We start from the raw sequence: 12382 nt of genomic DNA on the forward strand, positions 1-12382 counted from the left end.
AACTTCGCTGGCACAATGAGCGAGTCATTGTTTGGAAAGACAAACTCCCGCAGAGCACCTTGTCCATGGAGGAGAGGGACGGAGAAGGGCTGACGCCAGAGGAGCTGACATGTACCGGCCGCTGTAGCGTTGAAAACAGAAGCTCAGATACTTAGAAGTTTTATTAAAACATCGGGTAGTTTGGCAAACTCTTGATGTCAGAAAATCAAAGGAAGCGAGCAGGTGACTCGCAAAGAGTTTGGAAACATCCCCAAAGGCTTGCTTCTGCGCATGCAGGACAAGGACCAGTGTGCTCAGCGCTCCTGACTCTAGGGCAGCGGTTCTCAACCTGTGGGTCGCGACCCCTTTGGCGGTTGAACGACCCTTTCACAGGGGTCACCTAAGACCATCCTGCATATCAGATATTTACATTACAATTCATAACAGTAGCAACATTACAGTTATGAAGTAGCAACGAAAATAATTTTATGGTTGGGTCACAACATGAGGAACTGTATTTAAAGGGCCAGAAGGTTGAGAACCACTGCTCTAGGGGGAGAAAAAAGGTGCACAAAACATGAAATAAACCCCCTTCGGGATGATAATGACATTGCCCGGGTCAATCCGCTGGGCCAGCAGTGAGGAGGGGACAGACGGACTGGCCTGGCACATACTGTTGAGTGCGTAACTGAAAATTAATAAGGATGCGTCCGAGTTTCTCTGTTGGAATGAGTGGTCCGAACTGATCTAACAGTTTGTTCAAAAGCATAATGCCAGCAATGTGGTTGGTTATGTATGTTTATGTGTATCTTACGTGTATATATGCTTACGCATTCTTATACAGAGAGACATGAGTGACAGCAATGACACAAGGGGTGGGAGTAGGAGTTAGGACGACTTAGTTATTCCAAGGGACTCATGTACCCATGAAGTGGGATAGTGTTATTTGAAAGTGGATTTGGATTAGCCGTAAATGTACATTGTAAACTCCAGGGCAATCACTAAAAAAAGTAACTTAGCCACTCCAGTTAAGGGTTGTCATTAGTTCATTCATGAAGTACAATGGAAAAGTTATCAGACTGACCTCCACTGCGTATCACTTGAAGTTTATTTTATATATTTATGCATGTGATAAACCCCTCATTCCATAGCATATGCTTAAGCCCATCTCAACAAATCCTCCTATTATCTTCATGCAGTCCTACCTTTCATATAAACCCTCTAGCTATTGTTAGAGATCGATATTTGGACTTGGTTGATTTTCCCTGACAATGACAGTGGACAAAGTCAGATGGATTAGCACCAAGATCTGTTGAGACAGTAAAATTCATATCTGACTCTGGTTTTGCAAGGAAGTGAATTCTGTCTGTTACACATCAGGGACGGAGTGGAATATGTGTCCCCATTTATGGTTCTCCTGTTGTATCAATGTATTTGGCCAAATCTCAAGCTACATGGATAGCTGAGCTTTAGTAGAAATGCTGTCAAATACCCCCTGTAAGGATGTTTCTGGAAACCTAACCATCTGTCCCACGCGTGTTTACTTCCAATGAACACGATCGAGTTTCCTAGGCAGCTTAGGACAGTTTGAACCATCTCTAGGAGTGTGGCATGGTCTTTGGCATTTTTAATATTTTCTTTTTCCTACAGAACACGATGCTCCTTAAACAGAGGGACAATGGTAACCCCCAGGGAGAACCCAGCCAAGTGGGGGAGGGAACACCTGAAGTTCCCGGCAGAGCAGGGACGCGTGCTCCCCTTCGTGCAGCCACCGTGGTGCTTGTAGACCCGAAATGCAGAACAGAGGAGTCCACAGAGCACGCACTGGAAAAGCTCACGATCAGAAGTGATGACCCATTTTCTAACAATGGTGCCATCACTACGCGTTTTATAGGAAACAGGAAATGTTGGATAGAATGTGTTACAGCTGACGGAGTTCTGCAGCATTAGAGACGCGATGGGGCAAAAGGGTGGCTTTTACTTCTTTACAAAAGCAGTCTTGCATTTTTGCCAAAATATTTTCTTGTTTAATGAAGAGTCCTGAAGCTTCCTATTGAGACCAGCATCTGGGTCAAGCCATTTCTGCAGCTGTTTCTTCACGGATAACCCAGTGGTTGGGCTTTCATGGCTGATCTTTTGAAGGGCAACTCAGGTGAATTTTCTCAGCAAGTCTTTCGTCATGGGTGGTTATTCTATCCCCTTCCAACTTTTCCTGAAGGACAGCTAGTCCTAAATTCCCCCAGGTCACCCCAAAGTCAGCCCCGGGGGTAAGGCAGGAGAGAAAGCAAGTGAGGCTGAGAGGACAGAAGAATGGACAAGAGCATGGAGAGAGGACCGTCGCTGGTCTCCACGGGCGGTCCCCATGACCTTTGAAAAGTGGGCTATGGAAAACAGGCTGGCTTTGTGACATTCTGCTAAGTTTATAATATTTTGTTGCCAGTTTTTAACATGGATTTATGATCTAGAACAAAGATAATAAAAATTGTCCAATCGTCAAACTAAGGAAATAGCATCTTAGTGAATTTATGCTTAAATAGCCTTTTGATTCAAAGGCACAATAATAATATGTACAATATAAATATAAAAGAAATATTAAATAATAAAATGTAAAGAAATAAAAAGAGAAAGCCAAGAAGACACGATGCTGCAATGTAGGTAAATATCCCCGCAGAAGGGTGAGCAGGGTTCAGGGAAGGGTCTGCCAGGCTCTTGGGCAGAAGCCATTAGTGGTGGCCCCGTGCTCAACTCCAGTGACGTCTGAGGACCTAAGTGCTCACATGAAAAGGGAAGGAAATGAGACTGGCCTCGTCTCAAAGTTTTAAAGCCTTAACTATTGATGAGCTTCAGGCCTAGGAAGCTGGCAGAACAAGGATTCCGCTTTTACCCAGGAGCTCAGCCACGGTGCCTGCTGGCTCCATGACGATTTCTGACATCTCCTCAATGTCACTAAGGGACTGCAGTGCTGAACGACCTTACCAAGTCCTGTCCGGAAATGAGGTCTCAGTGTGGCCAGTGAAATACAATGCATCCCTAAAAGTGAGAGCTCTGAAGACTGAATAGCACATGGAAAGGCACCCATGTTATGGTGTTCAGTGAAAACATGTGTGTGTAGGTACACAAATACATCCATATGCACACCAGTATATGCATCCATGATTAGAAAAATAAATGCTGAAAGGCACTAACGCAAAGCACCAAAGTGCATGTGGAAGGATGGTGACTTTATTTTTAATTTTTCAATAATGTATTTCACTTACTTTTATAATACGGAAAATTCTCTCTGAAAGGAAAGAAAATGTATCGCTGAGTACAGTGTTTTTGGTGGGCTTCCATTTTTACAGTGAGCCGTGTGTGTCCTCTGGGAATAGTATGAGCATTTCATTCTGTGTGTGTGAGGGATACGAAAGGAGACAGGCTGTCTTTCCTCTCTGCCACATAACGGAGCTCACTGTCCCTCAGAGGCAGTGTGGCTGAAATGGCCCGATAGCTGCTGTTAAGGGTTAATCATTGCCTGAGTAAGCAGAGGCAATGCTGAAGGACCAGGCGGTATCAAAACATGCTGCCTGAGACTCACACTTAGTAAGGAGGCCTCATGTCTTAGCTAGCTGGGGTGTACCTTTATGATCACTGCACAGATCGCCCATTTCCCTTGTGTTTCCCAGGCTCTGAAATGTGCCTGCGATGCAAAGGGCTGGTTCATGTTGAAACAGAAGGGAGAGGGGAGGGGGATGGATGTTCTCCTGTTTTATTGAGGCAGGAAGTTCCAGAACAGACTGAGACATGATCCAAAAGGAGTGAGAGAGGGGCACAGTCTTTCTCATATGGCACCACTATCAAAGCCCCCCAAGTGAGCGCAAGGCCCCGAGCCCCGCGCTCGTGGGCCCTGGACAAGTTCGCGGGGCCCTGCAGTGGGAGAGCCGTGCTCTGCAAATGTCCACTCGCCCCTCTGAGTTCCCAGCCTCTCTGTGCAGTGAGATCGTGCCCAGAGGACTAAGTCCCACCATGAAACGTGAGCAGAAGCGATGTGTGTCCATTCCAGGCCAAGCCCCTTACTAGGAGGCAGTCTGCCTCTTCCATTTCTCTCTTCCCCTGTGGGGCCCGCTGGAAACCATGCATTTCAGATGTCTTAGCTTAGAGATTAAATAGGGCCGCCCAACCTGCCTCAGACTTGGAAAGGGTTAAAAACAAACCATTGTGTTGAATTCCTGATTTTTTTTTTTTGTTACTGTAGCAAAACCTACCCCAACCTCACACTTTACAGCAAGGAATCTCTCCAACGCTGGATTTTGTCTTTGTCCGAGAAAACTACTCTCCCAGTTGAACTAAAAACTTCACAAATTTGGGCTAGAAATTAGGTTTTTGGGGGATTTGGCTATGATGTGTAGCATGTCTTTGGGTGGGCTGCTCGACTTTTGTGGTCCTCGTGTCCTCAACCAGAGCAGTGGTTGCTTTAAGTCTTTCTGTTTTGCTTTTTAAAAACACAGGGGACCCTTCCTTTAAACAAAACCTTTCACAAAGACCAGTCTATAAGCCGATGGGAGAAAAACTCTCTCTCCATTTAGACCATGCGTGTACACTTACTCCTCACAGGGTCCCCTGGGCCATCTCTGGGGAACCCTCCGGACCCATGGCTCAGATGGCAAGCCCCTGGCCTAGATGCCTCCACAGCCCATTCTGGAGCTGACGGGGGCTCCTAGCGCGAGCGCTGCCTCTCACCTGTGCCACACGTCACGCTGCACTCCGTCCAGCGGCCATACTGCCAGAAGTACGTCAGCTTCTCCACGTCATTGTCAAGGCCATCTTTCCGGATCGTGTACTCATACTTGATGCCAGGGTTAGTCACCAGGAATAGAAGCTAAAAGGCAAGAAGAGGGAGGTCAGGCCCAACGGTCATGACTTTACACTGGAAACCACGGTCACATAGAAATCCTACACAATGTCCATCGTCTTAAGGTAGTTATGGAAGCAGGCACTGGAGCAAATGCCATTGGAGAACATGCCTCTACTCCCACCTGTACGTCTGTATCTACTTATGTCTATATCAATACCCAGCCAACGATCACCCGCAAATAACCAGCCTGTGTCAACCACACTGGACACTGAAATCAGTCCTCCCAGTGGATCAAATTTTTTTTTTCCATTTCTTTTTTTTTAATTGTCTAAAGTTTTACATATGTCTCTTTTTCCCCCAATTGACACTCCCCCCCCCCCAGCCATTCCCACCCCAAGCAAGCCCCCACTGCCCCAGTGTCTGTGTCCATTGGTTGTGCTAGTATGCATGCTTACAAGTCCTTTGGTTGCTCTCTAACCGCCCCCTCCCCTGCCATTTGTCTCTGGATCTATTCTTGTTCATCAAATTACAGTGGGGCCTTGACTTACGAGTGTCCCAACTAACAAGCTTTTTGAGATACCAGCTGTCTCTCCGCCGATTTTTTGCATTGAGTTGATAGAGTACTTTGAGTTAACGAGCTCCTTAATGAGCTCGGTCTTGGAACGAATTAAACTCGTAAGTCAAGGCCCCACTGTATGTTGATCATTATATCCCACATATGAGTGAGATCGTGATATTTATCTTTCTCCGATTGGCTTATTTGGCTTAGCATCATGCTCTCCAGTTCCACCAGTGGATGGTTTTAAGGGCTCTGGCACTTCATTATGGGGGTTTCAGCCATTTGTAGTCAAAAAAGAATTAACAGCACAAATTAATATCTTGCTTCCCTCCCTGCTCCTTGCTAAAAGAAGTTTTAAGCATTCTTCAGTTGTGTCTCCTAGCAAATACCTTGGGAAAAATTTAACGGATGTACACGTCAGCAGTTTCCTTTCTGCGTTACCTGGAGCCACACGGACTCGTTGGTGGGGCCTGTGGCCATCAGCTTCTCCAGGTCTCCTTTCCTGTCGTACTGAAAGACGGTGCCCGCCAGCTTGTAGTTCCCGTTCCACTGGATAATGAAGCCTCCATTGAGGTAATACTTCTCAGGGTCTTCGCTCCTGATGGCCAGAAAGTTCCCAGCTCCCTCCACCTCCATTACCCGAATGTCCCTTGCTCCTTTAGGGATCAGTCCGATGTCAACATAACCTAAGAAGAGAGGACACAGTGAATGAAGGAGGCACGCCAGCTCAGCGGAACACAGTGGGTTCCTGACACTTTGTTCACTCTCATCATGTAGCACCTTGCCCTCCTCCTGGGTGGTCACTGGGATGGGCAGAGGCACTAAGTCTGGAGAACTGTAAAGAGCTGGGCTGCAAGCAGAATTCTCAGGAGCTCTGTGACTCACTAAGTAAGCAATTTTGCGAGGAGACGTGAAATAAACGCAGATTGTACTCTGAAGCTTTCGAGCTTGATCCAGCGTTTGTTTTTCTGTGATTTTATGTTGATCGCTCAGAAATTGACATCCCCTAGCTAGCTCCTCCATAGCATCTCCGCTCCCCGATTTGTTGCTGCTGCCAGATTAATCATCCTACCATTGCATTGGGTACGTCCTTTGGCTCATCCTCATCGCCTGCAAGTTAAAGATGGATTCTTAGAGGTAATTTAATCACAGTAATTTAATTCCTTAGGAGACTCTTGGGGGGAATCTTGGGTTGATTGCCACCCTGGTGCGCTTGAATACAGCCTGTGATGAGAAACTCAGCTCTGAGCACAGCTTTTTATATTGCTAGATAAGTCTATTCATCAGAGAGAGTTTTTTCTTAGGTTTGCTGAAATATGAACTCATATTTTACTCTCATGTGTTCTAATCCAGCTTTCTAAAAAAGCACTGAGGACATCCGTTTTACGACGGGGATCCGTTCTAGCCAGTCTTCCTGCTTCCTGGGTATCATGGTAGGAGGCACGATGGAGAGGAAAGGAACTAACAGAGAAACATTTCCTCTAAACCAGGGGTCCTCAAACTATGGCCCGCGGGCCACTTGCAGATACAAATATTGTATTTGTTCCCGTTTTGTTTTTTTGCTTCAAAATAAGATATGTGCAGCGTGCATAGGAATTTGTTCATAGTTTTTTTTAAACTATAGTCCGGCCCTCCAACGGTCTGAGGGACAGTGAACTGGCCCCCAGTTTAAAAAGTTTGAGGACCCCTGCTCTAAACATTCGTCCAGCCTATGCTTCTTAAGAACCATCGCCTCATGCACGCGCTAGAGTGGAGGGGACGCGGACTTTGGGGATGGCACTGTGAAGGGAGCACCGAGGCAGGGGGTTCAGAACACTTGAGTTTTAGTTTCTGTGTTGCCACAAACAAGCTCTATGACATTCATCAATTTATTTAACTCCTTACAGTGACGGGGCTTGACTGAGATGATGCTGATGTCCAGCCCATCTGGAGGGGGGTGGGGGGCCCTCAGCCCGGCCTGTGCCCTCTCGCAGTCCAGGACCCCTCGGGGGATGTCCTTAGCGCTGCCACGGAAGCAGGAGAGGCTCCCGCCACCGCCACTGCACTTGCCAGCCGTGAGCCTGGCTTCTAGCTGAGCAGTGCTCCCCCTGTGGGAGTGCATTGATCGCCAGGGGGCAGCTCCTGCATTGAGCATCTGGCCCCCTGGTGGTCAGTGCGCATCATAGTGACTGGTTGTTCTGTCATTCAGTCGATTTCCACATTAGCCTTTTATTATATAGGATGAGGAACCTGAGTTCCCAAGAGAAGAAATCTATGCATCACACAACACAGCAATGCTGGGAGTATATGCACCCATACCCAGGGTTTACTCACCCTTAATCTAGTGTTTTAATGGGGAAATGTGGTTGGCAGAACAGAGATAAAAAACAAATCCTCTTGTATGTCTCATCTTCTTGGGCCTTCTTTACAGAAATGAGAATAATTAAAGAGTTGCAGGAGTAAAGGGTCATTGAGACATTCTATTTCAAGGGAAGGCTTTAGGGTTGGTAAGGCTATCTACAAAGTATCTATAATAATAAGAGCATAATATGCTAATTAGACCAAATGACTTTTTGGACGACATCCCAGATAACCTTTTGGATGAAGCCGGGGCTGCAAGGGCCGGGGCAGCATCCGGGGCTGCTGCCTTGGCCCTCAGAGCCCCTGGTACGCATTTTATGCATTAGGCCTTAATTAAGAAAAATGAACCTATTCATCCACCTTTGCCATTATTTGAAAGTCACAATCTGCTAAAAAACAAAAACAAAACCCAGCCATCGATCTTGCCCTCCATTCTCAGTCCCCTGCCACTTCAGTTATTTATTTGTTTGTTACCAGATCCTTCTTTCTGTTTATACATCTTCCTCACAGTCTGGCAGGCAGAGCCGTCCCCAAGGCACACTCCGCAGCGATCCTCTGTGGCGTTGGAATCGATCTCATAGTCACAGCCGACCATCTGCAGGAAGAGGGGTGGAGGGTGAATGACACGAGCAGGAGGAGTCGCACCTGCCTTGGACCTTGAACTTCCCCTTTCCTTACCCATTCCCCCTTTGCTCTTGGTGAGACTGGGGTTGGGGGCAGATACACTAGGGCACACATGTCTCCTTTTCCTGGTGCAGCAGAGAAACAACCAAAGCATCCACTGAAGGTAAAGGAAAAACTTGCTTAGAGGAGATACAGGGACAGCCTGGGCGGGTCTCTCCCGAGTCAGAGGCAGAACTGAACACAGTTCATAAAGCTTAACTATGAAATGTTTTGGGACTGAAGTTGGGGAAGCAGCAGGTCCCTCCTCCCTTTCAGATGTGCAAACCTCAGGCCCCTCCTCTCTATGGGGACTTCCCAGGGGTGGGGCAATCATTCCACCTGCGACTTGGTTGTTGAATCCCTTTCCATTCCTCCCTGGTTGTTCTCCCTGCCACCTGTCTGAGGACAGCAGTGAACCAGCTGCTGCCAGAGAAAGCTGGCTTAATGCTGAGAGCACTGCAGTCTGAGGGATGAAATCCCTGACATGCAGACCACCCATCAGACCCTGCGGAGCCTCCTGTGACCCCAGCCATCCGGACCTCCTTCCTTCCAGCCGCAGAGCAAGAACTGGCCATTTCTCCTCTGATCGGAGAACAGTCTTGCCCTGTGCACTGGACCAAATCCCTGCTCAGTGCTCTTTCTGTCCATCGGTCCTCCTGCATCTTCATCTTTCCCTCTCCATGACGCCTTCTCAGTCTATCAATATGGCCAAGTATGTCCCACCCTGAAACTCCCGCACTGGCAAAGGAGAGCATCAGTGCTCAGCAGTATCAGATACAAAGAATCATGACACGTGGACTGCAAGGCATGAGCCACGGAGCTCCAGCCGATCCTCCCTGTTGCCTGCCATCTTCCATGGCCTAGGCTCTTGACCACATGTCTATGGTAAAGAGAGGGAAACTAGACCATATTCGATTAGCCAGTTGTTTCTTTTCTGTTTGGAAAGAATTCTGCTCAGTAGTTTTCTTCTCTCTCAAAGGTAATTTTCTTATTTCTCAAATCAATTGGAAGGAAGAACAGTTTGGGTCATAAAATACACTTTCTCTCTACCAGCTAAACAGAGCATTAACACCCACGGACAGAAATAGCCCCATTCCTCAGGCTAACCCTATGGGGACCGGGCCTAAGCCATCAGTCGGACATCCCCTGAGGGCTCCCGGACTGTGAAAGGGCACAGGCCAGGTTGAGGGATGCCCCCACCCCCACCCCCTGCACGAAATTTCATGCACTGGGCCTCTAGTCATTTATAAATGATTTGCAAATATTTCCCCCATTCTACAGGTTGCCTTTGTATTCTGATGACTATTTCCTTTCCTGTGCAGAAATGCATCATCAATTCTTGACTCTGTCATTTGGACTGGAGTAACTTGAGTATTAGAGAAACCAGCTTCCAGTCTTTCACCAGGCCTGGAGCCCTACATGAGTGAATAACCAAGAGGTATTCTTACTAATTCTCACTTTTAGCTTGTAACATTGTTTTACTTATAAATTCTTAAGTAACTGGGAACTAAATACTAACTGGCACCATGACCTAATCCACCTAGAATGTCATTAATTTCCTCCCACAGTCCCTTGGCAAAGGCGGAGACTGGGAGAATGGCTGGTTCTATGATGAGCTAGGTTCCCAGCCAATGAAACTTAGAGTGTGAAGATAGGAAAGATTCATGCTTAACTGAAAAGAACAGGTCTTGCCATTTAAAAAGTGGGACATTAGCAATAATACTTTTCTCATCATAACTTTGATGGCCAAGAGATAGGATGTGAAATTCTGAAGAGAGATCTGCCCACGAGAAATTGATTTTTGGTGTTCAGTATATCACAAAAGTAGCCAAAAAATGACCTTGTGAGAGAACAAAGAATGTTCCAGAGAGTTTCCAAGAGGAATGAGAGAGGGAGCTGACTTAGGACATTAGGAAGGTGGTCAGATGAGGGTAAGGACTCAACAGGGGTTGAAGATATTGATTCTGAAAGGACACAAGTTCACAAATTGGACTTTTTTATTTTAAGAAGTACACAGTAGGCTGATAGTAAGATCAAAAAAGGGCTGTGGTTGGGTTGATCAGAACCGGGATCCTGGAATGAGAGGCTGGTGAAAGGCTCAGAGGAGCTGTCTAGTGGACAGCTGATGTGATAGGTCAGGACATCTGGCTCCTTGGGAGGGACCTAAGCCAAAGCCATGCTGACTGGGAGAAAAGGGAGGAGCAAAGGAACTGAGAGTCAAAGAACTGGGTGCCAGGAGAAGGGCGAGAGGGCTGGCAAGTGAGCAGGCTGCCATAAGACAGACAGCCGGTAAGACTGCAGAGCTGGGAGAGTTGTGATAAAAAATGTCAAAGTTTACATTTATCTATTTGATAAACAAGCTTAGGAGTTCAGTACAATTAAAAAAAGGGGGATGGGCACAGGTAGTTATCTCCTAGGACAAATCCATATCTAACATGCCAAATCTGCATATCTAACATGCCAAATCTGCATATCTAACATGCCAAATCTGCATATCTAACATGCCAAAATGTTGGCAAATATAATTTCAACCTAGAGTGGAATATATGAGCAAAAGCATATATAATAAATATTTTCATATCCACAAAGAAGATGAATTTGACAAACACTGTATACATTTTGTTTTCTGATGGTGTTCAATTCCTTCTAAAAAATCAACAACAAAAAACCTGTAGTAAATGAATAAGACTAACAAAGCTAAAATGTCTACAACCTGGATCTTCAGAAGGTAAATCGCATTGAGGTTATTAAAGGAAATTTGATTTGAGTAATTTTTCAGCTTAAAAACTTAGCTCAGTGTGGTACAGACAGAAAGTAGGTAATTATACTTTCTAAAAGACCTTAACTGGTTTCCAGGAAAAGAAAAGCAAGCAGAGAAAACATGGCATATTCCATTACACTGATTTCACTGGTTTTAAGAGAGGCAGCCAAGACCTTATGTTTTATTCAGAACACCTATGTTTTCTATCACAGGCTGCTGCTGCCGCTGCTATACATGCAAAGGTGTTCAGGCCTAAAAGATCATTCTAGCATCCCATTCATTTCTTGGTGAAATAAGTTCTCAGCCCTAGCTGTGTAATGGCAATCAGCCCCAGCTGTGTATGGGGAGTTTTAAAAATATCAGTGGCCAGGCCCCAAATTCCAGAGACTCTGAATGTTGAGATCCAGCCAGGCATCAGTGGTTTAAAAGCTCTGCCTGTTAGAATCATGGGCAGCCAGGCCTGAGAACCATGATTTGGACAGTGGTGGGCTGTTTTGGCCTGGCTTCACTTAATAACCTTTTTCCCACTCTGGGGAACTCTAGCCTAAAACATATTAATTAATTTTGGCTCTTTGTGGCTACAGCGATAATAAATGAGTCTGAAAGGAATTTTGCCTGAGCTTTTCCAAATCGAGAGTCTGATTAAGTCTGGCTGTTCATCACTCATTCCTGGGAATCAACATATCGCCTCCTGTGCTTCGGTCAGAACCGGAATAAATCAAAAGGCAACTTCAAGGTGGTAAGCGCACCTTCCAGGGGGCTGAACATTGGTGGGCAGGAGCTTTTTACAGTGGCAATTTGGTCCCGTCGGAAAAATACGATAACTATTTGCAAAAAACAAATAAAATGCGTTAAGAGTTTATTGTGTGCCAGGGCTCTGTTACAAGCTTAACATAGATGACCTTATTCAATCTTTCTGACAACTGCAACTATATTTAATTGATTTCAGAGAGGAAAGCAGAGGGAGAGAGAGATAGAAACATCAATGGTGAGAATCATTGATCGGCTACCTACTGGGGATCAAGCCCGCAATCTGGGCATGTGTCCTTTATCGGAATCAAACCTGGGGGACCCTTCAGTCCGCAGGCCAACGCTCTATCTACTGAGCCAATCCGGGTAGGGCTAGATCAGCCATGGGCAAACTACGGCCCGCGGGCGGATCTGGCCCGTTTGAAATGAATAAAACTAAAAAAAAAAAAAAAAAAGACCATACCCTTTTATGTAATGATGTTTACTTTGAATTTATATT

General features: G+C 46.0%; 1 protein-coding gene across 1 annotated transcript in view; it reads right to left on the reverse strand.

Annotated features, from left to right (window-relative positions):
• Positions 1-12382, reverse strand: part of ADAMTS12 (ADAM metallopeptidase with thrombospondin type 1 motif 12) — a 187325-nt gene that overhangs the window by 38711 nt on the left and 136232 nt on the right. Inside the window, exons 14-16 of the mRNA XM_036310807.1 lie at positions 8184-8304; positions 5811-6055; positions 4696-4834 (exon numbers count right to left, since the gene is read on the reverse strand). Coding sequence (XP_036166700.1) covers positions 4696-4834; positions 5811-6055; positions 8184-8304 — 505 coding nt within the window. The remainder of the gene's footprint in view (positions 1-4695; positions 4835-5810; positions 6056-8183; positions 8305-12382) is intronic.

Source organism: Myotis myotis, unplaced genomic scaffold (assembly GCF_014108235.1).
Source record: "Myotis myotis isolate mMyoMyo1 unplaced genomic scaffold, mMyoMyo1.p scaffold_m19_p_5, whole genome shotgun sequence".
NCBI classification, from domain to species: Eukaryota; Metazoa; Chordata; class Mammalia; order Chiroptera; family Vespertilionidae; genus Myotis; species Myotis myotis.